The sequence below is a fragment of the Camellia sinensis genome, chromosome 5 (genome assembly GCF_055761805.1).
Source record: "Camellia sinensis isolate YWXY chromosome 5, ASM5576180v1, whole genome shotgun sequence".
Lineage (NCBI taxonomy): Eukaryota > Viridiplantae > Streptophyta > Magnoliopsida > Ericales > Theaceae > Camellia > Camellia sinensis.
In genome coordinates, this window is record NC_138965.1 from 115,997,823 (window position 1) to 116,023,366 (window position 25,544).

The 25,544-nt window shown below is 36.1% G+C and overlaps 1 protein-coding gene and 1 pseudogene across 3 annotated transcripts; one reads left to right on the forward strand and one right to left on the reverse strand.

Moving 5' to 3' along the window:
- The first annotated feature begins 325 nt into the window (after nt 1-325).
- EMB2654 (Tetratricopeptide repeat (TPR)-like superfamily protein) lies at nt 326-25,199 on the forward strand. Of its 2 annotated transcripts, XM_028227880.2 has the most exons (10): nt 326-829; nt 5,090-5,262; nt 9,492-9,597; nt 18,188-19,297; nt 19,375-19,480; nt 19,557-19,761; nt 22,004-22,136; nt 22,427-22,531; nt 23,825-23,945; nt 24,799-25,199. In XM_028227880.2, the coding sequence occupies exons 1-10, from the start codon at nt 413-415 to the stop codon at nt 24,978-24,980; spliced, it is 2,658 nt and encodes an 885-aa protein (XP_028083681.2). In that variant the 5' UTR covers nt 326-412; the 3' UTR covers nt 24,981-25,199. The 2 variants fall into 2 exon arrangements, with proteins under 2 accessions (XP_028083681.2, XP_028083682.1); XM_028227881.2 differs by lacking the exons at nt 5,090-5,262; nt 9,492-9,597 and having other exon boundaries at nt 339-829.
- On the reverse strand, nt 7,220-8,463 carry LOC145790817 (PHD finger protein ALFIN-LIKE 4 pseudogene; annotated as a pseudogene). The gene has a single exon (XR_014330045.1). The product of XR_014330045.1 is annotated as a PHD finger protein ALFIN-LIKE 4 pseudogene (transcript).
- Nucleotides 25,200-25,544: the final 345 nt, after the last annotated feature.

The window sequence follows — 25,544 nt, forward strand, 5'->3', positions numbered from 1 at the left end:
ACTTTCTTAATTTTCATGCTTTTTTATTTTTACTGAATTCTTTTAATATTTTAAGAAATTTTTTTACTTTTTAGACACACCTAACATAAATACACCTAAAAAGTAAAAAAATTGTAAATTTTTTTTAAAAAAATTCACTAAATACCAAAAATACAAGAATTCAATACATTTTTTGTATTTCTATGTATTTATTAATTTTTAAAAATATTTTTTTACACATTTTTTACTTTTTAATACATCTAAAAAAATAAAAAAATATTTAAAATTTAAAAAATATTAAAAATAAAAAAAATATTTAAAATTTAAAAAATATTCACTAAAAACAACCAAACTCTCCTGATCCTATCCAGCAACGATTGCTACCATCAGTATAGCAGAACTCCAGTGGAGGGAAGCAGGGTTTTCTCTTTCCATGGCGACCTTGCATCAACAACATCCACATCTCTTCAACACCAACAACCACTCAAATGACTCACTCGAACAACCCTTTTACTCGACTACCACCACTCACAATCGCCGAACAAGCCGCCTAGTACGACTAGTAATCTCCAAGAACAACAACGATGAAGCTTGGAAGGAGAAGAAGCTTGGCTTCGTAGACTACGACAAAGGTATGCACAAAGTCAGTGTTGAATTAAGTGGTCTCCGTAAATCAGATATACCCATGCACCACAGGCTTCGAGTCCAAGGCGATAGGTTCCAGAAGGATTGGACCATCACGCAAGTGGTTCACAAGGTTTTGGAGCTCAATCAATGGGACGACATTCAAGGATTGCTCAATCGATGGGTTGGAAGGTTTGCCAGAAACAACTTTCCTGTTCTTATCAGGGTAATCTAAAACAGTATCATTCCCTCTTTCTCTTTCTATTTAATTTGAAATAATTTCTCACTGTAAATATACATGTATACACACAAATGCAGACATTTCATTTGGGAATTACTTAAAGTAATTATAGACATTGGCTTTTGTATGCATATATGCATATTTTATATCTAGGGATTCATATAATGACAATTAGAAATGTAAGATTTGTGACGCAGCCCCTATTTGGAAGTATTGCCCGCTTTGGCTCAGGGTTTTACTCATTCGGATTTTGGACCTCCAATACTGTCCGATTTTTGACCGATATATCACCAGTACTGATACATATTCCAATACTGTTAGTTATTTAAAACCTTGAACCTAACAGCTGACCTCACGGGTTTGCCTCTTTGGGCTCCAAGCCCAAAAGTTGACTCCAAAATAGGAGTGTCATGTTGATCTTGCACATCATCTGCATCGATGCCAATAGGAAAGAACCCTCTTGTTCTTAAATGGGCAATTTAAAGGAGCATTTTTTTTCTCTTTGTATATATATGTATAGAGAAAGATAGATATACGATAAACACATATACAGACGAACATTATGATAATTGGAAATTGTAGGATGGAAATTAGGTTGGTGATAAGAGCCGTTTTATATTTTGATGGCTCTTAAATATTGTCTCTATGAAGATAGTAATCTTGTTTGTCTCTAAAATTTGGTGATTAGCACCACTTTTGGTCATGGAAAGAATTAATGTTACTGCATTGTTGACTCTTCCTACTGGGTGCCAGATGTTGAAAGTTTTTGTGAAAAATTATTAACTGGAAAGAAGGAGAAACTTGGCTTTTACAAAGCTCTTTGTGAGGTCGATCTATGTGATTTTTTATTATGTTTATTTGAAACACTAAAGCACCATAAAATTGTGCCTGGAGGTGAGTGAATATGCCAAGTTTTATCAAATTAATACAAATTTTAATGTTAACAATTGATTACTTGGTAACACAATCAATTATCCAATCAATCCATCAATTCATCAATTAAGTAGTTGATTCATCAAATCTACCAGTTTCATCAAAATAGAAATCGATCAATCACAAGACTTGAGATTGGAAGCTTTATGGAAACCCCCATCTATAGGGAGAAAACCACGATCCCAACACTCAAAGTTGATCCACCTATGAAGCACAGGTGCGGGTGCGGATATGATATGGATACGCCGATACGGCAAATTCTTAAAAAAAGTAGGGTACGGGTACGGCTAGGGTACGTCAATTTTTTTTTTTTAATTTATAGCTAAACATCCAACATACAAATCAAAATTTCAATATGAAAACTAAAAAGAGAACAATTTGCCTAAAAAGCTATATAATTCTTTAATTTTCTTTTTTGATTGTCTAAAATAGGATGCAAAAGAGAGCAAAATCATGACTCATGGGTAAAGGGTGTTAGAAATAAATTACTTAATATTTTCAAAATTGAATGAAGAATAATAAAGACTGCAACAAATTCTAGCAGTTGCAAAAAATAAAAATAAAATTTCACGTTGTTATAAAGGTGCTGACCCATGATGTATCCATGACGTATTGGTGCCGTACTTATGACGTACCCAAATATATTTGTTGTACCCGGCATGTATTCGGCGTACCCAATATACGTACTGTCGTACCGGTACGTGTACTCACACTCAATAAGTACCCGGTACTCGTACAACATCATTTTTGGAGTACCCGTGCTTCATAGTGATCCACACTATTGAATCAAACGGGTACAAAGACACAAATAAAGAAACTACTGCTTCTTACTCAAGTTTATCCACAATTGAGCCCACTACAAGCTTGAACAAGCTTGATCTACGCTCACGTCAAGTATTGTAGATCCGAGAGTCATCATGAAGCTTCTTGATCCGATTTTCGTCTTCAATTGTGTTGTTGCTTAAATGGCCATGGTATTATAGGCATATGAAGTGAATGGTGAAGGTTTAGATGTGTACTAATTCCATCAAAGTGAGTTGAATGGTTTCAAATCATTTGAATTAAAGCTGTAGATTGAAATAAAAGTGAGATGCATCAATAGTCTTGTTGAACAAGTCATGAAGCTACTATAGATAGAGAAAAAAAATGTAAAGCTTCAATAATTGTGGTGCTTAAAATGCCAAAAATGATGAGTTTTAAACGTTGAAGGGCAAAATGGTTATGAATTTAGGCCTCAAAATGCACCACTAGTGCTCAAGCGCATGTTGAACACTAATCGAGCCCTTGTCAAGTGCTAACCGAACAGGCTTCCAAGAGCCAGAACTCGAGCGCTTGTCAAGTGCTGAGCAAGAAGGCTCGGGTGAAGCAAAGATAATGGAAGTACCAAAAACATAAAGTCCCAACCAACCCAGGATGGGTTGGTGCCCAAGTGCAAGTGCGATTTCAAGCAGTGATGTACAAGGCGTTTGGATGGATCTTATACCTGCTAGCAACGGAACCAAATATTGTATCACTTCTCAAAGAAGATCTTTCATGTGGTGAACTCAATCTTGCTAGCTCAACTAAAAATCCTTCCAACCCAAAGCCTCAAAAGTATAGACTCTGGAGAATTTGTTCAATTTGAAATTGCTAATTTAGCTAAAATGATCCCAACATTAACAATTAAAAAAACATGATGAAATGCTGTTTTTATGACTTCTATACAAGTTGTTTGCTAAGTTATACAGTTTGAAATATTTAATTTCTTAGTAAAGAGGTCATATGAATTATTAGCATTGAAAGGGAATACAGTGTATTGAACAGTAGTTGTATGATTCTTAGCTTCGCTCTTAGTTTTTTTTTTTTTTTTTTTTTGTTATTTATAGATAGCAAAACGATTAAGTGGAGCATGGTTAGATCCCAATTTGTACAAGTATGACAGTCCTAGTTAAACCCTTTTTAATTTTCTTATATGCCTTAGGATATCAAGTTTCTTTAAAAAAAAAAAAAAATCTTGTCTACGTAATTGTATAACTGTTTTGATTGATTGTAAGTAAAAATACTTTTTGGGGTAATATTCTTCCCAACACTTTTTGGCTTTGCCTCGTTTGGGAATAGGCTTTTTTAGTAACTTTTTGACTTTTTGGCTAAAATATGATTTAAAAAAAAAACTAGTATGTTTGGAATGGCTTTTTGGTTTTTTACAAAAAGATGTGCAAAAAGTAGAGAAAAAATGGAATCTTTGACTTTTTGGTATAGGTTATTGGCTTTTTTATTTTTTTAGTGCCTTTTTGGCTTTTAGGCTAAAAAGTGATGTTGCCAAACATCGTATATTTGGAGATTGGTAGACGATGATATGCTTAAGAGATAAGAAATTTCAAAACAATCTTCTCTCTATTGCTATTATTTTATAAATATGGTTGAATCCTTAAATTTGTTTTAAGGTGAGGGAAAATAGTGCTATTGGCTTCCTCATGCGGATGTAGGCAATACAACCTAACCATGTAAACGTTGTTTCTTCTTTATTTCTCTATTTTATTTTATTCTATATATTTCATTACTATTTTTATATTTCTACTTTGTACTAGAGTTGTCAATCTCGTCTTGTACAGGTCAGTACTTACTGTACTCGAAGAAAAACAGGATGCAATTAACCAAGTTCCGTTTCGCCTATAATCTTGCCCTAGTCCAGTGTGTTTTGGTTATACCAGAAAAATACTGGCAAAAAAGATGAATCTCGCAGTATACTCCAGTACTTGACATACAAGATTTTGTTATATAAAAAAAAGGAAAAGAAAAAGATACAACTCAAGGGTTCTTTCTTTGGAGGTCTAACTTCTAAAACTTTTCCCTAGACTTCAAATATGCTTCTGCTGTTCACTGTTTACTGCAATCAACATTCAACCTTCATCAGCCGAGGAATCTCCAAATTTCAGCTTCAATGAAGCAGCCACGATTGAGCAGCCATAAAAATAAAAAGAAAAGGAAAAAAAGGAAGTAGCTAGCTGGAAGAGTGAAGGATCATGGCTGTATTCCTATGATTTCTTCCTCCCTCTCTACTTCCTCTCAAACTCATATACAAAGACTGTTTTTTTCCTCTTCCTGTATTGCTTGATTAAAATGAACAATGAAGAAGACCCATTGAAAAGTGTATGGGTTTATGGGTCATAGATTAAGGCGGTTTACCATAATTTATCCTCATTATTATTATTGTTATTATTTTCTCAAATTACTTCTGATGTGGATTTAAGTAAAGGATTTAACTGGTAAAATGAATTAATAGAAACAGTGCAACAAAGGTACAAAACCCTCATTGTATTTTACTTGGTGTAGGAAATAACTCAAATGGGTTCTATTGAACACAGCATTCATGTTTTCCGCTGGATGAAAAATCAGAAGAATTATTGTGCTCGAAGGGATATTTACAACATGATGATTAGGCTGCATGCCAGACATAATCGAATAGACCAAGCACGCGGTTTGTTTTTTGAGATGCAAGAGTGGAGGTATGGTCATTAGTTTCCCATTTTCTATTGTAAAAAAATGATGTATTATTGATTGATATTTGATAGATAGATTACAAGATGATGATTCCTATATATAGAAGAGGGTGAGTGTGTAGTAGGTAAGGAGTAGGTGAAGTGGAGGTGGTAGTGGTGTAGTGGGTTAGGTTTAGTGGAGTAGGTGAGGTGGTAGTGGTGTAGTGGGTTAGGTTTAGTGGAGTAGGTGAGGTGGTAGTGGTGTAGTGGGTTAGGTTTAGTGGAGTAGGTTTAAGTGGGTGAAGTAGGTGGAGAGTAGGTGGATTTTAACAGCCCCCCGCAAACTCAAGGGGGATAGGAACTAACCAACTTGAGTTTGGAGAGTGTAACAAAACAAGAAAATACATAAAAATAAAAGAGGATAAGAGACACTGAATGGTCGTGTCAGACCATTGGTGAAGACACTGGATGGTGGTGTCATAACGTTGTAGAGGACACTGTATGGGGGTGTCATAACCATGTAGAAGACAGTTTATGGGGTCATGTCGGACCGTTGTAGCAGACAATGTGGTGACAGTTGTTGTGACAGTTTACGGAGTCTTGCTGGACCCTTGTAGAAACTAACCGGAATCAATGTCGGGACAGTTTACAGAGTCTTGTCGGACCCTTGGAAAAGCTAACCGGAATCAAATGTCGGGACAGTTTACAGAGTCTTGTCGGACCCATATAGAAACTAACCGGAATCAATGTCGGGACAGTTTACAGAGTCTTGTCGGACCCATGTAGAAACTAACCGGAATCAATGTCGGGACAGTTTACAGAGTCTTGTCGGACCCTTGGAAAAGCTAACCGGAATCAAATGTCGGGACAGTTTACAGAGTCTTGTCGGACCCCTAAAAAGTCGCACCCTCAAAAGGTGTGCCCAATCTTTCAAAAGGCGTGCCATCAAAAGGCGTGCCCAATCCATAAAAAGGCGTGCCATCAAAAGGCGTGTCCACTTTATCAAAAGATGTGCCATGAAAAGGCGTGCCAGTTTGTCGGGCGTCAAGAGGCGCGCGATGCGCGTGGCCGCCTTGGCTATATAACCAAGACGAAGGCAGAGGCTGAGGCAGAGAAAAACTGAGAGAAACCTCTGAATCCAACCCTTCGCTGAAAAAACTCTGCCTCTGCGGAGAGAGAAACTGTGGAACACTTTGTTGCCATTCTGTCACCAACCCTTCCGAAGATTACTAGTCTGAAATTGCTATTTCGCTGAAACACTTAGCAACCCAAAAACATGGCCTCTTCTTCCCGTCCAGCTACCCAGAACCTGCTCACGCTCTTTCCAGAACTGAACGAGCCCACAAGAGAAATAACTGGTGCGGTGGCCAGTGAACCTCAACCAAACACCTCTGGTTTTGCTCCATTGAACTTTCCGATGCGGTCGGTGGAGCAAAAAATGGCGGTGCAAACTGATATTGAGGCTAATCAGTATACTCTGAAGTCATGCGTGGAAACCATGACGGCGGTCACAAATTTGTCGAACCGGCTGCAGAGTAGGACAAATGAGGTGCAGCATTTAAATTCCCAGCTGGCTCTGCTCCAACGCATGTATAAGGATGCGCGAGCAGAGATCAGTGTGCTAAAGGCAGAAAATAAGGAACTGAAGCGGAAGGCCACCGTGATGTTCCGATTTGGAGGGCCGCCATATGCTGCAGTGGAGGAGCAGGGAGTAGTGATCATGCCCAGTGGAGTGGGAAATATGGAGACAACACCGGCAAGGGCTGCTCAGGACGGAGGCAAGAAGAAGAGACCTGCAGTAGAGTAGAGGAGAAAAAATTCCGCCTGTGGATGAGGTTGTTGTTGTTGTTTTTTTTTTTTTTTTTTTTTTTTTTTTGTGTAAAATGGTGATCGGAGTTGATCCTGATATGAATAAAATGAGTCTATTGTGCAAGTTCGTCGTCTGCCTGTTTGTTTATGTTTTTTTTTTTTTTTTTTGTTTAATAATAATAATAATAATAATAAGAGAGGACAAGCTCACATGGGTGGAACCAGCAGAGGGGTTTGATGTTATGAGTGATTATTTTAATATATATATATATATATAATAAAATAAAAGAAAAGATGGGTATAAAGAAAGTGGGGGATATGGGCGGTGGATGTGTGATAATGGTTTTGGATGGAGAATGGAAAAGAGGATAGAATAATAAGGAGAAAAGGGAATGGGAAGATTAAAATAAAAAGAAAGGAAAGAGAGTGATACTGTGAGAGAGAGAGAATTCATCCGATGCATAGTTCTCCCCACACGCCCCACACAAGGTCTCTCCATGCTCATCTTCATCTTCCTCATCCAAACCCTCCTCTTCATCTTTCGTCTGTGGCTTTGAAAACTTTGTTTGAGATTCGGATCCCCGCACTTTAGAGTTTGACTTGGATTTGTTGCTACTATGATTTGAGACTGAAGATTTCTCCTTCTGTTGTTTCTTTGCAGCACCAGTAACAACTTCAAATATTGTAGGAAGATCATTTATCATATTGAAAAGTCGCTTCCTGTCAGCTTTATCAAATCCGAATCTAGCACCAAAATAGAAGGCGACAGAAAGTAACCATGCATCACTGTGGACAGCAACAAGGGATAACCAATCCTTTTCCTGCATCCCATCTCGGGCAAAGTTAATACCCAATGCAGGCTCTGGGAGTTCTGGAGGCACTTCTTCAGCAGGTAAATTGACCTCCCATTGCTCACTTGGAAATCCATACAAGCACAGGTTTTCCTTCTCAGGATCACACTGCTGATAAAACTCTTCAACATCTGTGGTGAGAGCTTTGATCATGCCGGCTCGTCGACCTTTGAAATCCCTAAAAACCTCTTCGACAGTGCGAGGATTGTACTGAGCTCCTCCGTCCATTAGAAGCAGAGAGAAAGTGATAAAGAATAGGGTTTCTGGTGTTTGGTTTGGTGATGTTGTTGAAAAACTCCCGCGGGCAGCGAAGGCAAGGTTGCCGGCCGGCTGCCCGCCGGAAAGAAAGGAGTATATGCCTAAATCTTATCGCTCTGATACCATGTAAAAAAATGATGTATTATTGATTGATATTTGATAGATAGATTACAAGATGATGATTCCTATATATAGAAGAGGGTGAGTGTGTAGTAGGTAAGGAGTAGGTGAAGTGGAGGTGGTAGTGGTGTAGTGGGTTAGGTTTAGTGGAGTAGGTGAGGTGGTAGTGGTGTAGTGGGTTAGGTTTAGTGGAGTAGGTGAGGTGGTAGTGGTGTAGTGGGTTAGGTTTAGTGGAGTAGGTTTAAGTGGGTGAAGTAGGTGGAGAGTAGGTGGATTTTAACATCTATACATGCATTATTTTTGCCTTAGGTTTTATAAGAAGAAGAATACTTTCTGAAGCTAAAATGGGATGATCAGTGGAGGAGCAATTTTTTAGCTGTTGTTTACTAAGGTCTAAAAATGTCTTATTGGAACAGTTGAAAGAACATTTCTTTGGTAGATATGATAGAAATGTGACCGAAAATAGCAACTGGTTGTAAATTATAATAAATAGTAACTTCTGTTAGCAACCTTTTCTATGTAATACCCGCATATCTGGAAAATATGGGTTTTTGTTTTCTTCAGTGAACAAAGAAAAACTGGAATGCAAATGATGCTTGTTTTTTGTTTTTTCTTTTTGTGTACCAATGTTGCTTGATATCAATGCATATTAATTTTTTTGGGTACATGTAAGAATATCATGCATCTAAACTGCTGTGCAGTGCCTTAACTTTTTGGGGGCATAATAAAGTTTTGCCAAATTAAAATATGAAGAGTTGCTCTTATTGAGGAATTTAAAATAAAAATTAGATGAAAACATGCCTCTTGTTTCCAGATACCAACGACTTTCATAGGAAGAGGAAGGGGCCACTTAACATGTTGAAGTCTACAAAAAGAAGAACATTGGTTGCAGGATCTTTGAGGTTTTTCTAATGTTAAGATTTCAACTTGTAAGAAGCTAAAGAAGTTGAGTTCCTATGAAATTGAAAACTTTGAGTGCTTGGCATATAGGAAAAGAGACTTTGAGGTGTTTTTTGCCTACACAAAAATCCTCCTATAAGCAGACTTCTAATCCTTCAACAATGAAGCATTATATAGTTGATACGCACTAAAATGCATGAACTCCTTTTTTTTATTTATTTTTTAACTTGGACCTTGTTGCGATGAGTTAGATGCACTGGTCCGGTTAGAATTTTCCCCAGTGGCATTACTGTCTACAATTGTTTATTTTTCTGGTAGGTGTAAGCCTGATGCTGAAACTTACAATGCCCTCATCAATGCACATGGTCGAGCTGGTCAGTGGCGTTGGGCAATGAATATTATGGAAGCTATGCTTCGGGCATCTGTGTGTACTCTTATTCCTTATCAAACTAGTGCGTGTAATGTTTTTCTTTTCATGCTCAGATGTTATCTTTGGAGAACGTAATTTTTGTTATTACTTGGAAACTTCATCATTTGGGGTTCATTCCTATTACTACTATCGTGATAACAATTTAACTAGTTCACCTCCTTCTTCATTATATCACTTGTAATATTCTTTATGGATTTTTGTTAATAAAAATTGTGATAGCTCAGGTCATGGTTTTAAATCGTAGTGTAATGTTAGCGGGATATTATATAAGATATAGCAGTAACAGGAATTCACAATGGGAAAGGCTACCATGTGCACCCAAGAAGGGTGTATATGGTATGCACCTTATACAAAAAGTACAACTTTATCACAAAAAATATAACTTTTACCCCCCAAAAAATAACTTTTTGCTTATCACAAAAAATTTTACTTTTTTGTTCATCACAAAAAGTATAACTTTAACTTTAGGATGCACACCATAACTTCACCATTCATAACTTTCACCACAAAAATCATAACTTCCATCACAAATATTCACAACTTGCGCCACAAAAATCATAACTGTTTTTACAAGTGTACTTTTTAGGGGTGCATATTGTAGATTTCCCATTGGAAACTGAACCCTTAATTTTTTTTTGAAGTACCACCACATGCCGAAAAACTCATTGGTAAATATGTTCTATATATCACAATTTGAATGTATAATGATTTTTAGTCAATGTTATGGAACCTAAAAACATTTTTGTTCATAAATGACATTGAATTTTATGTTGTTTAAGGTCGAAAAGTGGAGAAATTCATCTGGTACGGAAATTTCAGTTACTAGAACAATTAGAAATGCTACTAGAATGGAACGTTATAAAAATAAAACAACATGAAGCCAGTTCATCTTATAAGTTACAGCACACAAGATATTGAAGAAAACCCATGGTATATAACACTAAATTTCCTAAATAGTATTTATAAAAAAATCATTGCCAAAAAAAGAAAGAAGAAAAAGCACTTGAAATCAAGTACATCTATTGATATGAAGCAAATATGTAGGACGAGTAGGGATTACTTTCCTGCGAATTGGGAATACTTTCCTACGAGTAGTGAGCCCGGGTTAAGTGTACTGGTAGCAGCAACAATAGACTAATAGGGCCGGATTTGATGGGATTTTGTGACTACAAAAGTATTTGAAAAATAGCAGTTTAAGGGTTTGTAAAAGGGTAGGGTTTTGGGAATGAAAACACAGTGTTTAGGGGCTGTTGGGTGGCTGTCCTAAGCACCGTAAACAGTGACGTGAACAGTAACCTTGCTGGATAGGAGGAGAGAGAGAAAGAGAGAGAGAGAGAGAGAGAGGTGCTTCACCCTCACAAGAGATAGGCTAATCACACAAACATAATCTCAAATTTTGATAATATTAACTCTGCTCTTGAATTATTGAGATTACACATATTTATAGGCTAATGACTCCTAATTCTACCAGGACTACAACTCAAATTTAGAAACTAAAAATATTTAGCAACTACTAATATTCTAGACTAACTATGACTTCCAATTCTACTTCGATCATAATAGGTAACTTTAATAACTTTTAATTCTACTTCAATATCAAAATAGAAAATTTAAACTTTTGACCACTTAAATTATTTTAGTCATAATAAAACCTATATATAATGATTCATTTAATGACTTGACCCAAAATAAAACCCATGGGCGACCCCTACAACCCATGTCCAACAATTATTGGAAGCACCATTATACCCTTAATTACTAAAACTACTATAATGACATGAAGACTTAAAATAATTCCAAATCTTTGATTCTTGATGCCCTAAATGTGCTTTATGTGAAATTTCAGATTTGCTCTTTTTCTTTTTTTCATAATCTTCATCAATTTCCCCTGTATTCGAAAAAACTCGACCTCGAGTTTTATAATGTTGAAGTATAAGGATTATGGAATCTGGCACTTGCAACCATTCAAATTGATTGTTTTGAACGAACAATGAGAAAATCAAAAAGTTTAATTTTGTCATCACTCCATTGGCCACATCGAATTTATTAGGAATAATAAACTCAATTTTTTTTGTGAAGAGCAGAATGTTCAGTTGGATTTTTATCATTTTCTTTTGCTTCCTTGGCTTTAGAACCTTGATCATGACGATCTTTCATACTTTCTTTAGTAAGCAAATTAATTTTTGCCTTCGTTTCTTCAATATCCTCAATATTAGCAACATGTTCATGTTGCTCTTTCATAGTTTCTTCAAAATCGTCTACACAATCAATCTTTTGCTCCTAGATATTAGTTTTATGTAAAACAGTAGTAGCCAATCCTTCCACGAAAGCTTTCAATCCATTCAAAATTGTCTTGATAGTATGTAAATCACTCTTTATTGTTACAACATCCTCTTTAATTATTGCAAAATCCTCCTTAAACATCGCAACATCTTTCTTAGTAACTCTGTATTCTGTTGACAAGGCTTCAAACTTCCAATTTAATTCAATGCTTGTCAACATTGTAATAAAGAAAGCAATTTTATTAAAAGATTGGTAAAGAATAAGGTAGGATCTTAAATCTCGGATACCAAACTGATGTAGGATGAGTAGGGATTACTTTCTTACAAGAAGTGAGCCTAGGTTAAGTATACTAGTAGCAACAACAATAGACTTAAAGGGCCGGATTTAGTGAGATTGTGTGGTTGCAAAAGTATTTCAAAAATTGGAGTTTAAGGGTTTGTGAAAGGGTAGCGTTTGGGGAGTGAAAGGGTAGGGTTTGGGGAGTGAAAACGCAAGTGCTTAGGGGTTGTTGGGTGGCTGTCTTAAGTATTGTGAACAGTGACATGAACAGTAACTTTGCTGGATAGAAGAAGGGGAGAGAGAGAGGTGTTTCACCCTCACAAGGGATAGGCCAATCACACAAATACAATCTCAAATTTTCTTAATATTAACTCTGCTCGTTAATTATTGAGATTACACATATATTTATAGGCTAATGACTCTCCTAATTCTACTAAAACTATTACTCAAATTTAGAAACTAAAAATATTTAGCAACTACTAATATTTTAGACCAAGTATGACTTCCAATTCTACTTTAGTCATAATAGCAAACTTTAATGACTTCTAATTCTACTTCAATATCAAAATAGGAAATTTGGACTTTTGATCATTAAAATTATTTTAGTTATAATAAAACCTATATATAATGACCCATTTAATAACTTGGCCCAAAATGAAACCCACAGACGACCCCTACAACCTATGTCCGACAATTATTGGAATTACCATTAGACCTTTAATTACTAAAACCTACTATAATGACATGAAGACTTAAAATTATTCCAAATCTTTAATTCTTAACGTCCTAAATGTGCTTTATGTCAAATTTTAGATTTGTTTTTATCTTTCTTTCCATGATCTTCATCAACTAGCCTTAACACCAAGAAGAAATACCAATATCAAGCTTGAATTTTGAAGTTCCGAGTCCTAATGGAGTAGATTGCAATGTTTTGAACAAGTAAAGTGCAACTGCAGAGAGGGAAAGGAAGAAAAAGTAGTGTAAAATGTGATCCATATAGCATTTGGGTGTGTTTATGTTGACCAAGTCTGTAACGGCTGTATTGGCTAACTAATGACCAATACCACTTGTTAAGGTACCGTAATGGCCGATACAATGTCACTCTTTTTTAATGCTATTATATTACAGTTAAAATTATAAGAACAAGTTTAAGATTGAGAGGAGCGAAGAGAAAAATAAAAAAGAGAGAATTATTATTAGGAAGAGGCACAAAACCTTAGATTAGGGTTTCCCTTTGTAGTGCATAAGGACAAAACTATCTTTCATTTAACTTAACACTCCCCCTCAAGTTGTGCGTAGATATCTCTCATGCTCAACTTGCACACACTATACCTATGCTCCAACTTGCACACAATGGGATGAATGACCTTACTAGTACCCTTTGGTAAAAATATCGGCTAACTGATCTTCGGATTGCACAAAAGGCATACAAATCACACCACTAATTTTCTCCTTGATAAAATGTCTGTCTATCTTAATGTGCTTGGTCCGATCATGCTAAATAGGATTATGAGCAATGGTAATAGCAGCTTTATTATCACAATACAATAGCATTGGTCCACCATTCAACAATCCTTAGTTAGCCAATAACATTTGAAGCCACATGAGCTCAAAGAGTTCATTTGCCATTGCTCGGTATTCCGTTTTCGCACTTGATTTGGCCGCAATAGCTTGCTTCTTACTCCTCTAAGTCACCAAATTACCGCCACCAAAAATGCAATAACCTGAAGTAGACCGCCTATCATCAGTTGCACCAGCCCAATTTGCATTAGTGAAAGCCTCTATTTTCAAATAATCATGATTAGAGAAGAAGATTCCTTTTCCAAGTGTTGATTTGAGATACCTGAGGATCCGATTAACTGCATCCAAATTCCCTGTTCAAGGGTCATGCATGAATTGACTTACAAAACCAACTGCATATGCAATATCTAGCCTAGTATGTGAAAGATATATTAATCTCCCTACAAGTCTCTGATATCTTCCTTTATTTACACAATCTCCATCACTACTGCTAAGTCTGTGATTGGTCTCAATAGGAGAATCTGCTAGTCTACATCCCAACATACCTACTTCCTCAAGTAGATCCAAGAAGTACTTCCTTCGAGAAATAAAGATACCATTATCTGATCTAGCAATTTCAATCCCAAGAAAATACCTCAAAGAACCAAGATCTTTGATTTCAAACTCCTTAGAAAGTCGAGCCTTGATTTGGGACATCTCCTCTACATCGTTACCCGTCACCATTATTTCATGCCCATAGACAAGAAGAATAACAATTTTATCTCCACACTTTTTGATGAACATAGTATGATCAACATAACTTTGCTTGTACCCAAATATGAGCATCATCTTAAGAAACTTATCAAACCAGGCTCTAGGAGACTGTTTCAATCCATACAAAGCCTTTTTTAATCATCAAACCTCCCCTTCAGTGACCGAAGAAGAGAAACCTGGAGTAACATCCATGTACACTTCTTCTAGATCACCATGGAGAAAAGTATTCTTTATATCAAGCTATTGTAATGGCCAACCTAGATTTGCGGTACAAGAAAGGACACAAATAGAATTCATTTTAACCGCCAGAGCAAAGGTCTCTTGATAAGCAATGCCATAAGTCTGAATGAACCTTTTAGCAACTAATCTCGCCTCATATCTCTTAATAGTTTCATTAGCCTTCTGCTTGATTGTAAACACCCATTTGCAACCCACAGGTCTTTTACCCGATGGTAGAGAAACTAACTCCTAAGTGCCATTCTTACTCAGAGATCTCATGTCCTCTGCCATAGCTTCTTTCCACTTAGGATCAGTGAGTGTTTCCTTCCAATTATGAGGAATAGGGACAAAAGACAAAGACGAAACAAAAGCACAATATGGTGAAGATAAGGAATCATATGACACAAATTTAGAAATAGGATGTTGAGTACAAGTTCTAGCACCTTTTCTAATAGCAATAGGAAGATTTGAATCATCAATAGAAATAGTAGGAGAAGTAACCAAAGACTCATTACCTAAGGATTCCATAGAAGAATTAGGAACTGGAGTTGAAGGTGATGATTGGCATGGCGGCACATAGGTCGACTGTTCTCTTCGTCGCCGAGAGTAGTCTGAAGATTAGGTCTATCCAACCTACTAGACTCCTTCTGAGCAAAATCTGGTCTATCCAACCTACTAGACTCCCCCTGAACACAATCTGGTCTATCCAACCTACTAGACTCTCCCTAAACACACTTACTCATATCCTTCTCACAATACGACGCCTCCTCTCCCTCACAACAAATAGTAGAAAATGGATCAGAAGAAACAACCTCTTCCGTTGAAGAAACCTTCCCCTGAAGAGATTGGTCCTCAAAGAACGGCTAAGACTCACAAAAGGTGACATCCATGGTAACATAAGTTTTGCGATAGTGAAGATCATAACATTTGTAACCTTTCTGGGTGGAGGAGTAACCAATGAAGACACGCCGAAGAGCCTTGGGGTCCAGTATGCTCTTAGTAGGACAAAAAAGGTGAATAAAGCAAACACAACCAAACACTTTAGGAGGAAGGGAATGAAGGGGTACAGACAAGTGAGGAAGAAGGGTAAGGGGGTGCTGAAGCTAGAGGACACTAGAAGGTATGCAGTTAATGAGATATGCGGTGAGAACAGCATCACGCTATAATGGTTTAAGAACCCGCATTGTGAACATAAGGCCATGAGCAACCTCAAAAAGAGGACAGTTTTTTTCATTCAGCAACACCGTTCTGTTCGGAAGTGCCAACACAACTGGTTTGATAGAGAATACCATGAGCCTTAAGATATACTCGAAATTCACCGTCAATGTACTCAGCACCATTATCACTCTGAAGGACTTTAATTTCGGTGTCAAACTGAGTATGTACCATATTATGAAATGTTTGAAAGCAAGAAAAGGCCTCACTTTTGGTGCGAAGCAAGTAAACCCAAGTGACACGAGAATAATAGTCAATAAAAGTGACATACCAACGATAACTAGACACAGACATAACACGAGAGGGACCCTATACATCAGAATGAATAACTATAAATGGAAACAAACTTTTTTTATTTATTGAAGGATAACAAAATCTTTTATGCTTTGCAAACTCACAAACATCACAATGAAAATTATTCCTATCACAATCCTTCACTAAACTAGGAAAAAGTTTATTCAAAATTGAAATAGAGGGATGGTCTAAACACCGATGCCACTGATGTAATAGAGAAAGAGATTAAGTGTTGGTTGTTTGAAGAGCTTGACTGGTGACAAAAGATCTGCTCTCCAGAAAATGCAGTCCCCTGTGTGCTTTACCACTGTCAATCGTTCTCTCCGTACCCAGTTCCTAAAAAACACAATGAGAAGGGAAAAAAGTTACAAAACAATTTAAGGAATTGGTAATACGACTGATAGATAGTAAATTAATAGAAAATTTAGGAACATGAAGAACAGAGAGAGAGAAATAAAGGGAGAACAATAAATAGAACCAGTCCCAAACATAGAGGATAAAGACCCATCAGCCACTCTTACTTTATCCTTGCCAGAACAAGGAGAGTAGAGTGGAAAAGGGTGGACAAACCTGTCATATGATCAGTAGCACCGAAGTCAATAATCCAAGGGAAGGGAGAGACAACACTCAAGGCATGTGTAGGAGTATCTGTAGAAGCAAAGTTGGAGGAAGGAGGATCAAAAGTAGGAGCAGGAGTAGGAGCAGGAGAAGAATTAAGCCGAGTCATCAGACATCGAAGAGTATGTAACTCATCGTGGAAAAAAGTTGTAGGATCACCCAAAGTACCAGTAAAGGATTCTGACAGGTGTGCATGAGAGTGAACAGCCCCACCACGGTCACTAGTCCCACCACGGCCATTGCCTCTTCTGCGGTTAGGTGGACCATGTAACTTCTAGCAGGGTTCCCGATCATGCCGTTCTTTCCCACAATAATCACAGATAATCTGATCATGAGCACTAGAAGGACCTTTACCAGTGTAGTTTGTGGGAACAATTATGATCATTCTAGAATTTCAGGTGAAGTTTTGGAAGGATTAGCTCTAGTTTTTGCATGATCTGATTTAAATTAACAGGGTTGTTGAAGGAAATCAGTGTGGTTTGTGGGAACAAAAGATTTAAGTAGTTTGAAAATATGTCTAGTTAATTTGGAGTAGCATCTATTCTTTGCATGTAGCACTGGAAAGGGAAGAGCCTATAAGAGTTTTGATATATAAGTTATTAATTGAAAAGGTCAGTGACTTGAAAAGTGGGAAAAAATAAAAATAAAAATTGGTCAGAGTTCTCTCTATTACCATATATCACTTGAATTGAAGGAACTGAGACGTAGATTCTTTAGTTGGAGAAGTATTTCAACTTATCAAATAGTGTTTTGTTTATTTAATTTTTCTAATGGGATGTGACATCTGCAGATCTTCATCATGTTAGAAATATACCAACTCAGGAACTAATTTATACTGGACTTTTTTTTTTTGGAGGGTTACTTTATAGTTGACTTGTGCTGGCAATTTTGCGAGTAAATAACTTTTTGAGAGAAATTATGAAACTCTTACTCAGCACCACTTTGCCTTGGGGGTTGTATCATTTTTTATCTGCCTAGTTAGTTGCCTTGGTATTAAATTGAACTGTCCCTTGCTGAATTCTATTGCAATCCTAGGTTTCTTGCTATCTTGAAGGTTTTGAATGCATAAAACAATTTAGTTAGTCATGGTGGTCTATGGTAAGTGGTTATTGATTACAATTGTTATTTAGGAATGCGTGAATTTTTTATATTGTTCTGGCATCATGCATAACTATTCTGCTAACAATTTTTATCTTGTTTATTCTTATTATGGAATATTATCTGTCATTATTTTATATGTTGTCATTATCTGAAATTCATAATACGTCTCTGATGCCATCATTCTACAGGATAGATCTTTGACCTTTATTTATATAATTTATTTGTGCAGTTTCTCCAGTCTCTGAGTCCATCATTCTACATAATACATCTGTGACCTTAGCTTATTTAATTTATTGTGCAGATTCCTCCAAGTCGATCCACATATAACAACTTGATCAATGCATGTGGATCTAGTGGAAAATGGAGAGAAGCTCTGCAAGTTTGCAGGAAGATGACAGAAAATGGAGTTGGGCCTGATCTGGTGACACACAATATTGTTCTGTCTGCTTACAAAAGTGGAGCTCAGTATTTGAAAGCCCTGTCCTATTTTGAACTAATGAAAGGGACAAATATCCGTCCCGACACCACTACCCTTAATATTGTGATACATTGCCTGATAAAGCTTGGACATTATGGGAAAGCTATTGATATTTTCAATTCAATGAGGGAAAAAAGAGCAGAGTGTCATCCTGATATTGTGACATTCACTAGCATGATTCATTTGTATTCTGTTAGTGGGCAGATTGAGAACTGCAAGACTGTTTTTAACACCATGATTGCAGAAGGTTTACAACCCAATATTGTTTCTTATAATGCTTTGATAGGTGCCTATGCTTCACATGGTATGAGTGAAGAGGCCCTGTCAGTTTTCAACAAGATAAAGCAAAATGGTTTTCGACCAGATGTTGTGTCTTATACATCTTTGCTCAATGCTTATGGAAGATCTGAGCAACCTGAAAAGGCCCGGGAAATATTTGACCTGATGAAACGAAACAATTGGAAGCCAAATGTGGTAAGTTACAATGCACTGATAGATGCCTATGGATCTAATGGGTTTCTAGCCAAAGCCATTGAAGTGCTGCGTGAGATGGAACAAAATGGGATGCAGCCAAACATTGTCTCAATTTGTACCCTCTTGACTGCCTGTGGGCGTTGTGGTCAAAAGGTCAAGATTGATTCCATACTTTCAGCTGCTGAAATGCGAGGAATCAAATTGAACACAATTGCGTATAACTCTGCCATTGGAAGTTACATGAATGTGGGGGAGTATGAGAAAGCTTTAAAGTTATATGGATCTATGAGGAAAAAGAAAGTTATACCTGATTCTGTTACTTACACTGTGCTAATGAGTGGTTGTTGTAAGATGTCAAAGTATGATGAAGCTCTTGAATTTCTTAGGGAGATGACAGATTTAAAAATTCCATTGTCTAAGGAGGTGTACTCATCTGCGATCTGTGCCTACAGTAAACAGGCAAGGTTTTGGAAAACTTATCTCTGAGTAATCACTTACATGACTTGAAAAGAATCTCATCTGTATACAAATTTCAGGGTCAACTCACTGAAGTAGAATCTATGTTCACCATGATGAAGATGGAAGGTTGTTGTCCTGATGTTATTACATATACCACAATGATACATGCATATAACGCTGTGGGTAAGTAGTTTAATTAACTGACAATGACTAGAAGGATATACATGACAAGCTAAACTTGAGACTTCTCTAATTGCAGAGAATTGGGAAAAAGCATCCGCAATACTTCTAGAAATGGAAATGAATGATGTCCAACCGGATGCTATTGCCTGTTCATCTCTGATGAGTGCTTTCAATAAAGGATGCCAACCAGCCAAAGTATTGTCTCTTGCAGAGTTTATGCGAGACAAGGACATCCCCTTTAATGATGCTACCTTCTTTGAAATGGTCTCGGCCTGTAGCATGTAAGTTCAATTTGCTTTAGCCCAGCAAATAAAAATAATAATAAAAAAATAAAAAAGTTCAATTTGTTTTCAATCTTCTGCCTCAAGTTTTAAGCTTAAATAAAAAAATTACCAAAAATTGTACACTAGCATTTTTGGAGTCTCTAGCATTTTTGATTCTGAACTCCATGAACAATAGTTATTGACTTGCCATTTGCAAATGTAACTAACTCTCTTTATAGTGTAATCTGCGTAACCATCTAGCTGATATATCATGACATTATAGCCAAATGGTGTTGTGTGCTTTAATATGACCCCAAAGATCGGCTACATCAGATCTATTAATACTAGACATTGGTTCACATATCTCTCGCACGTATATTGGATGCTGGGATACTAATTGTGACGATACGTACACTCCCCCTGTAATGCCCTAATTTTCAAAAAGATTGATTAGGCAAAAACTAATTAACCTAAGTGAAATTTGAATGAGTAGAAATTCATTTCTCATACTAATTAAACTCACAACCTCCATATATTTTAAAAATGAAATGAAAGAAATAAGGGAAAGGATAAATATTCATTAATCAATCGTTTGATTTATAGAACCGGGATTAATTACATGACAAAATAACAAAAAGGCCGTAGCCTCAAATTAATATTAGGTATACAATCTTCAGCCAAAAGGTGTAATTCCTCTCCAAGCTTAAGGTGTCAGTCTCTGATTCATACCTAAAATGTAGGGGGTGAGCAAAAGAACAACATGCTTTCCATGGATCCATAACTATGCATATGCATGCAATGACAGTCACATAATAGAATATATCATGGTTTGAATTAAACCATATCATTTCTTAACAATTTTTCCAAGTCAACTGAGACCAGGCAACATTTGCCACTCATAACATAATCATTGTTTCTAAGGTTCATACGATCAAGTTGTCTCCCTTCATCTCCGAGATACAATATCGGGACTACTCAGAGGTTACGATCCTCAGTCCAAATTCCCGGGCTATAACCGGTAGATAGTCTCCTATTGCCATCCCATCTAGCATTCGTGTCAAACTGTGCCAACTGGAAAACTTACCAATTCATTTTGTACAAATAAATTATTAACAAGAAGCAAGGATAAGGGAAGGCAAGCCCTAAAACTTCACTTAATCTAGTGCAACAATCCTGACCAAATCAACACAGAGCAGTCGACTGCTCTTTCTATTGTCTGGATAATGACGGGAAATTTGTAAAACTCATCAAGAGGAGGAGTGCCTCGTCACGAGAAATTTTGTGAAAATAAAAAAGAATGTAAAGGACAAGGCAACTGTCATGGAAATGCGAAAAACAATGTAAAGAAAAAGAGAGGAAATAAAAAGTCTTTAATAGTATATCAGTGTATTAAACAAAAATCAAGTATGAAATCAAAACCCATGAAAGTTGCGTAACTTTTTGGGTTAGGGGAAGGTGGGAATGTTGAAGGGTGTCCTCCTATGAAGCACGGCCATGGACACGAGACATGGTGATTTCAAAAAAAATGGAGACACGGACGCAGCAGTGGACATGACAAATTTTTTAAAATTTATTTTTATATATATTTGCTATGTAGATTAATATTATGTTACCAAACAATCAAAATTAATGGAAACTAACATTAATTCCACATATATACGTATATATATATATATATATAAACCACTACATTTAAACATATTAATAGATCATCCATATTTAGACACGCGTGTCTCCTACAAAAAAAATAATAAAACTAAAGGGACACGCCATGCTAATTGTCGTGTCCCTGTGTCCTTGCCGTGTCCCTACCTTGCCCCCTGAAAAAAAATAATAAAATTAAAGGGAAATGTCATTTGGCGTGTCCCGTTCGTGTCCCCGTGTTTGTCACCGCTACGGCGCCTATTTTGGAGTGTCCCCATGCTTCGTAGGTGTCCTCTCAGGTTTCAAAGCATCTCAACCCATTTTTAAATGGCCATACGATGAATCCAAGCAAAATCAAACTCCAACAATGTATGTGAATCGAAAATCTCCCTTAGGCATGGATTGATAGAGATAAACCTCTTTTTCATCAATTTTTTCCTGGACTAGACAACTGGAGAACTTTGAGCCCTTGCCATCAACGTTGAGGGACCAATTAGGTACCATACCACAACCTACAAGGCTGGCAGTCTCTGGAATGATAGATTTTCTAATTGTATCATAGATTCTTGTACTGCGTTATTATTTACCAAGACTGACATTTGAATTTTGTCTGAAGGCTACGAGATTGGAGGACAACAATGGATCTGATAAAAATGATGGAACCTTCATTCCCTGTTATTTCAGTTGGACTTCTGAATCAACTTCTGCATTTTATTGGAAAATCTGGGAAGATTGAGACTATGATGAAGGTAATTGAACTATCTTTTTAAGTATGGAAAATAATATAACAATGCAAAGCTCAAAGATTGCCTCATATATAAGTAATACTGTTTTTGTTCTGTTTTGATTCATTTTTTTCTTTTTATTTCATGTATGTTCAATCAAGAAGTTCTATAAGCACTGTTATATATCTGATGATTTTGTTTAGCTTATTTGGTCATTCTTATGCGATGCAGAGGAATCCTAATAAGGTTATTAGAATTCAAATTGACCTCTCAATGTTGTGACACATTTCTTCCGGTTTTTATCACATTTGCAGTTGTTCTATAGAATAGTAGCAACTGGTGCAGAAATCACCTTCTCTACTTATTCAATTTTGTTGAAGAATCTTTTGGCTGCTGGAAATTGGAGGAAATATGTTGAGGTAACTGCATCAAACTTCTGTTGTGCTACCTTTTATATCTCGTAATATGGGAAGTGATGCATATCTTGTTTCTTGAATTTACTTCCACTGACGACATAGTGCTAATTGTTTGAATTTCTTTTAATGAACTGGACAACATTTGAAAATTATGAAGCATTGGTGCAATTGTATCTGTAAATGAAACATATCCTAAGTTTCTAGGTTAAGTGTAGAGGTCAGAGTGTCTAATTGCTGAAGATTGAAGATGTTCAACGTAGGGATGGCAATTTGACCTGCCCCTACCCCTGCCCCTCTCTCCCATATTGGCGGATTCCCATGTTTTTCTTAATCTAGGAAGAAGAAATTTTCAAATCACATGTTCTAGATTTTAGTCTTTCCAAAAAAATCCCACACTTGCATTGTCTCCAATCATTGGTTGTTGGATATAGAGATCGGAGAAAGTAGATGCTATTGGATCAGAAGAAGCTGATTAGGTAAGAGCCACGTGCAGTGGAGATCAAATGCGAGAAGTGATTTTTTGTTAGGTGAACCGAGTAAGGGGTCGTAATTCCTAGCATCTTAAGTCTTGTAACTTCTTGATTCAGTAATTGATTTTGGGTTGATTGGGGTCATGATTTGTGTAATTGGGGAGTTTTCTGTTTGACGTTTCCACATAAAAACTTTTTCATATTTGTTTTTTATATTTTTCTTGTGTTAAATATTTTTTATCTCTAATGAATGTTGAATTTAAACTTAATGATTACTTGGTAAATCAAAATTGGTTGATAGTTTTTCAGTTTGGCTTATTCAACCGCCTAGGCACAAACACTCAGTCTGCAATTTCAAGTATCTTTGCTGAAACCTAATATTAAGTGATTGTTTTATGATATATCTATATGTTCCAAATGAAGTAATTTGTGCCCCTAATGTTGTGAATGGATATGAGGTATAGTTTTTTGCTTTGGGGTTTTAATTTTCATTGCTTGGTGTGATAGTACAAGTTTGGGATGTAAAGTATGAAAATGTAGGTTTAAGTTTGAGGGCAGGCACTTCATGGAAATTAACCCGAAGGTTAAGGTTGTACCAAATAGAACTCTCTTAGCACCTTGGATTGATGGGACCAACAATTATTTTTCTTTTTATTGTTATTCTTAATGAAAATAACAGAAAGGTAGAAGAAAATGATAATATAGTTGAATACTGTTGCATTCCAAGAGAGTTTTCTGTAGTCATTTAGTAAAAAGCATCCCCTATTACATCTGATTGTTTTAAATTTTTGGTGTGTGCAACAATACCTGCAAAATTTTCATGCAGGTACTGCAATGGATGGAGGATGCAAAAATTCAACCATCAATTGCGATGTATCGCGATATTTTGTTCTTTGCACAAAATAGTGGTGGTGCTGAATATGCTGCTGTCATACATGAAAGAGTTGGTATGCATACTTCTCCTCTTATAAATTTACAAGAAATATGGTTTCTGTAAATTTTGTTTTTGTCCCATATAATGCTTCAGAAGTAGCAGTAAAGCATAATTGTTATTACGCTAGATATAACCGATAGACTATCTCGAAGCTACTTAATATGTATTTTGTGTTATGCAGGAGAGCTAGTTTAAGACTCTTCATTGACTTGAAAGTTCACTATTATGGTTCTGATCTTAGCAATTCTATTTTTATTTTTTATTTTTTTTTATGAATATTATAGTTTTCAACTTTTTATAGTAAGACTTCAACCTTTGCATATAATCTATGGAAGAGAAGCACAGTTATTCTGATTAGGGTAATTACTATAACCACAACAAAAATTAATACCAGGATCACAATTGAACCTTGCCATCCTTCTAATATTTACCAACCATGGACTATGCATGTGCCAAATTTTCCAATTACTTTACTTCTAAACTGTAATTGAACTGCAAAATGGATTTATACTGGATTGATGATAATCCTTCCCTTGTGCTGCTCTGTAACCTCTCTATTTGCTTTGGCATCACTACACAATAGATAAAAATCAATGGGAATTTTATTTGCTGAAATTGAGTCTCTTTGGAAAATATTTTGAGATACAGGCAGAACGAAGAACGTGTTTCACGATGGAAAAAATACCTCTATTTGACTCTGCCTTGTTGAGTTGCATCATTGATGTCTTTGTAGCCATTGAGGGTTGCTTTCTCTATCTCTGATTATTTCATAGTTGCATCATTTTCAGTTGTGATTTGTGCTAGTGTTTTATTTGATGACCTTTTAGAAGATTTTTCTGTGCTAACGACATTTAATGATTTGACAGAATCCTTGAAGAGAAAATTTGGGGATCAAATTTCAACAAGCAAGCTGCATGATTCTCCCATTCCCATCATGACATTGACTGAAACAAATTGTGAAGCAGCAACTGTAACTTACAATCTCAGCAGTCTGCAGCAGGACAGTCCGTGTAATTTTGAGAAAATCTGTGAATCAAATTTCAACTAACAAGCTGAATTCTCTTTTGCCACCTCAAGATTTTGATTGGAAAACAAAATAAAAAAATTTAACCTACAAACTGCAAATACCACCTACCCTATTTGCATCTCCAGACTACTTTGGGGTATTGACTTCTGAGATACAAAGGTTAGAGTTCTTTTTTGGAAATACAAAGATGAGAGCTTGGCGTTCCACCGTTAATATTTATTGATGGTATATATTCATGGTTGTTAAAATCGGAATCTTACGTTGGATCGTTGGAGCTGTTTATGGGATTGGATCGTAGAATCTGATCGAGGTCCGTAAGATTCTACCGAAAAAGATAAATTATATAATAATTTAATTTAAATAAACATTTCTTAAAAAGTATACACAAAATGAGTCTATATTCTATTTATAAAAAAAAAAAGTGAAGATATTGTGAAAAATATAATACTCCATGTAACGTGTATATATAATATTATACAACAAAAAATTTGATGGTAAAAGTTTTGTATTTCATCAAAAAAGAAGGTGAAGAAGAAGAATTTTATAACAAAAAATTTTACAATCTAAAATAATGTATAAAAAGTG

Coding starts and splice junctions, on each gene's coding strand:
- EMB2654 (XM_028227880.2), top strand. CDS start 413: ATGGCGACCTTGCATCAACAACATCCACATCTCTTCAACACCAACAAC. Junction 9,598..18,187: donor AAGCTATGCTTCGGGCATCT/GTGTGTACTCTT, acceptor TTTATTGTGCAG/ATTCCTCCAAGTCGATCCAC. Junction 22,532..23,824: donor ATTGGAGGAAATATGTTGAG/GTAACTGCATCA, acceptor ATTTTCATGCAG/GTACTGCAATGGATGGAGGA.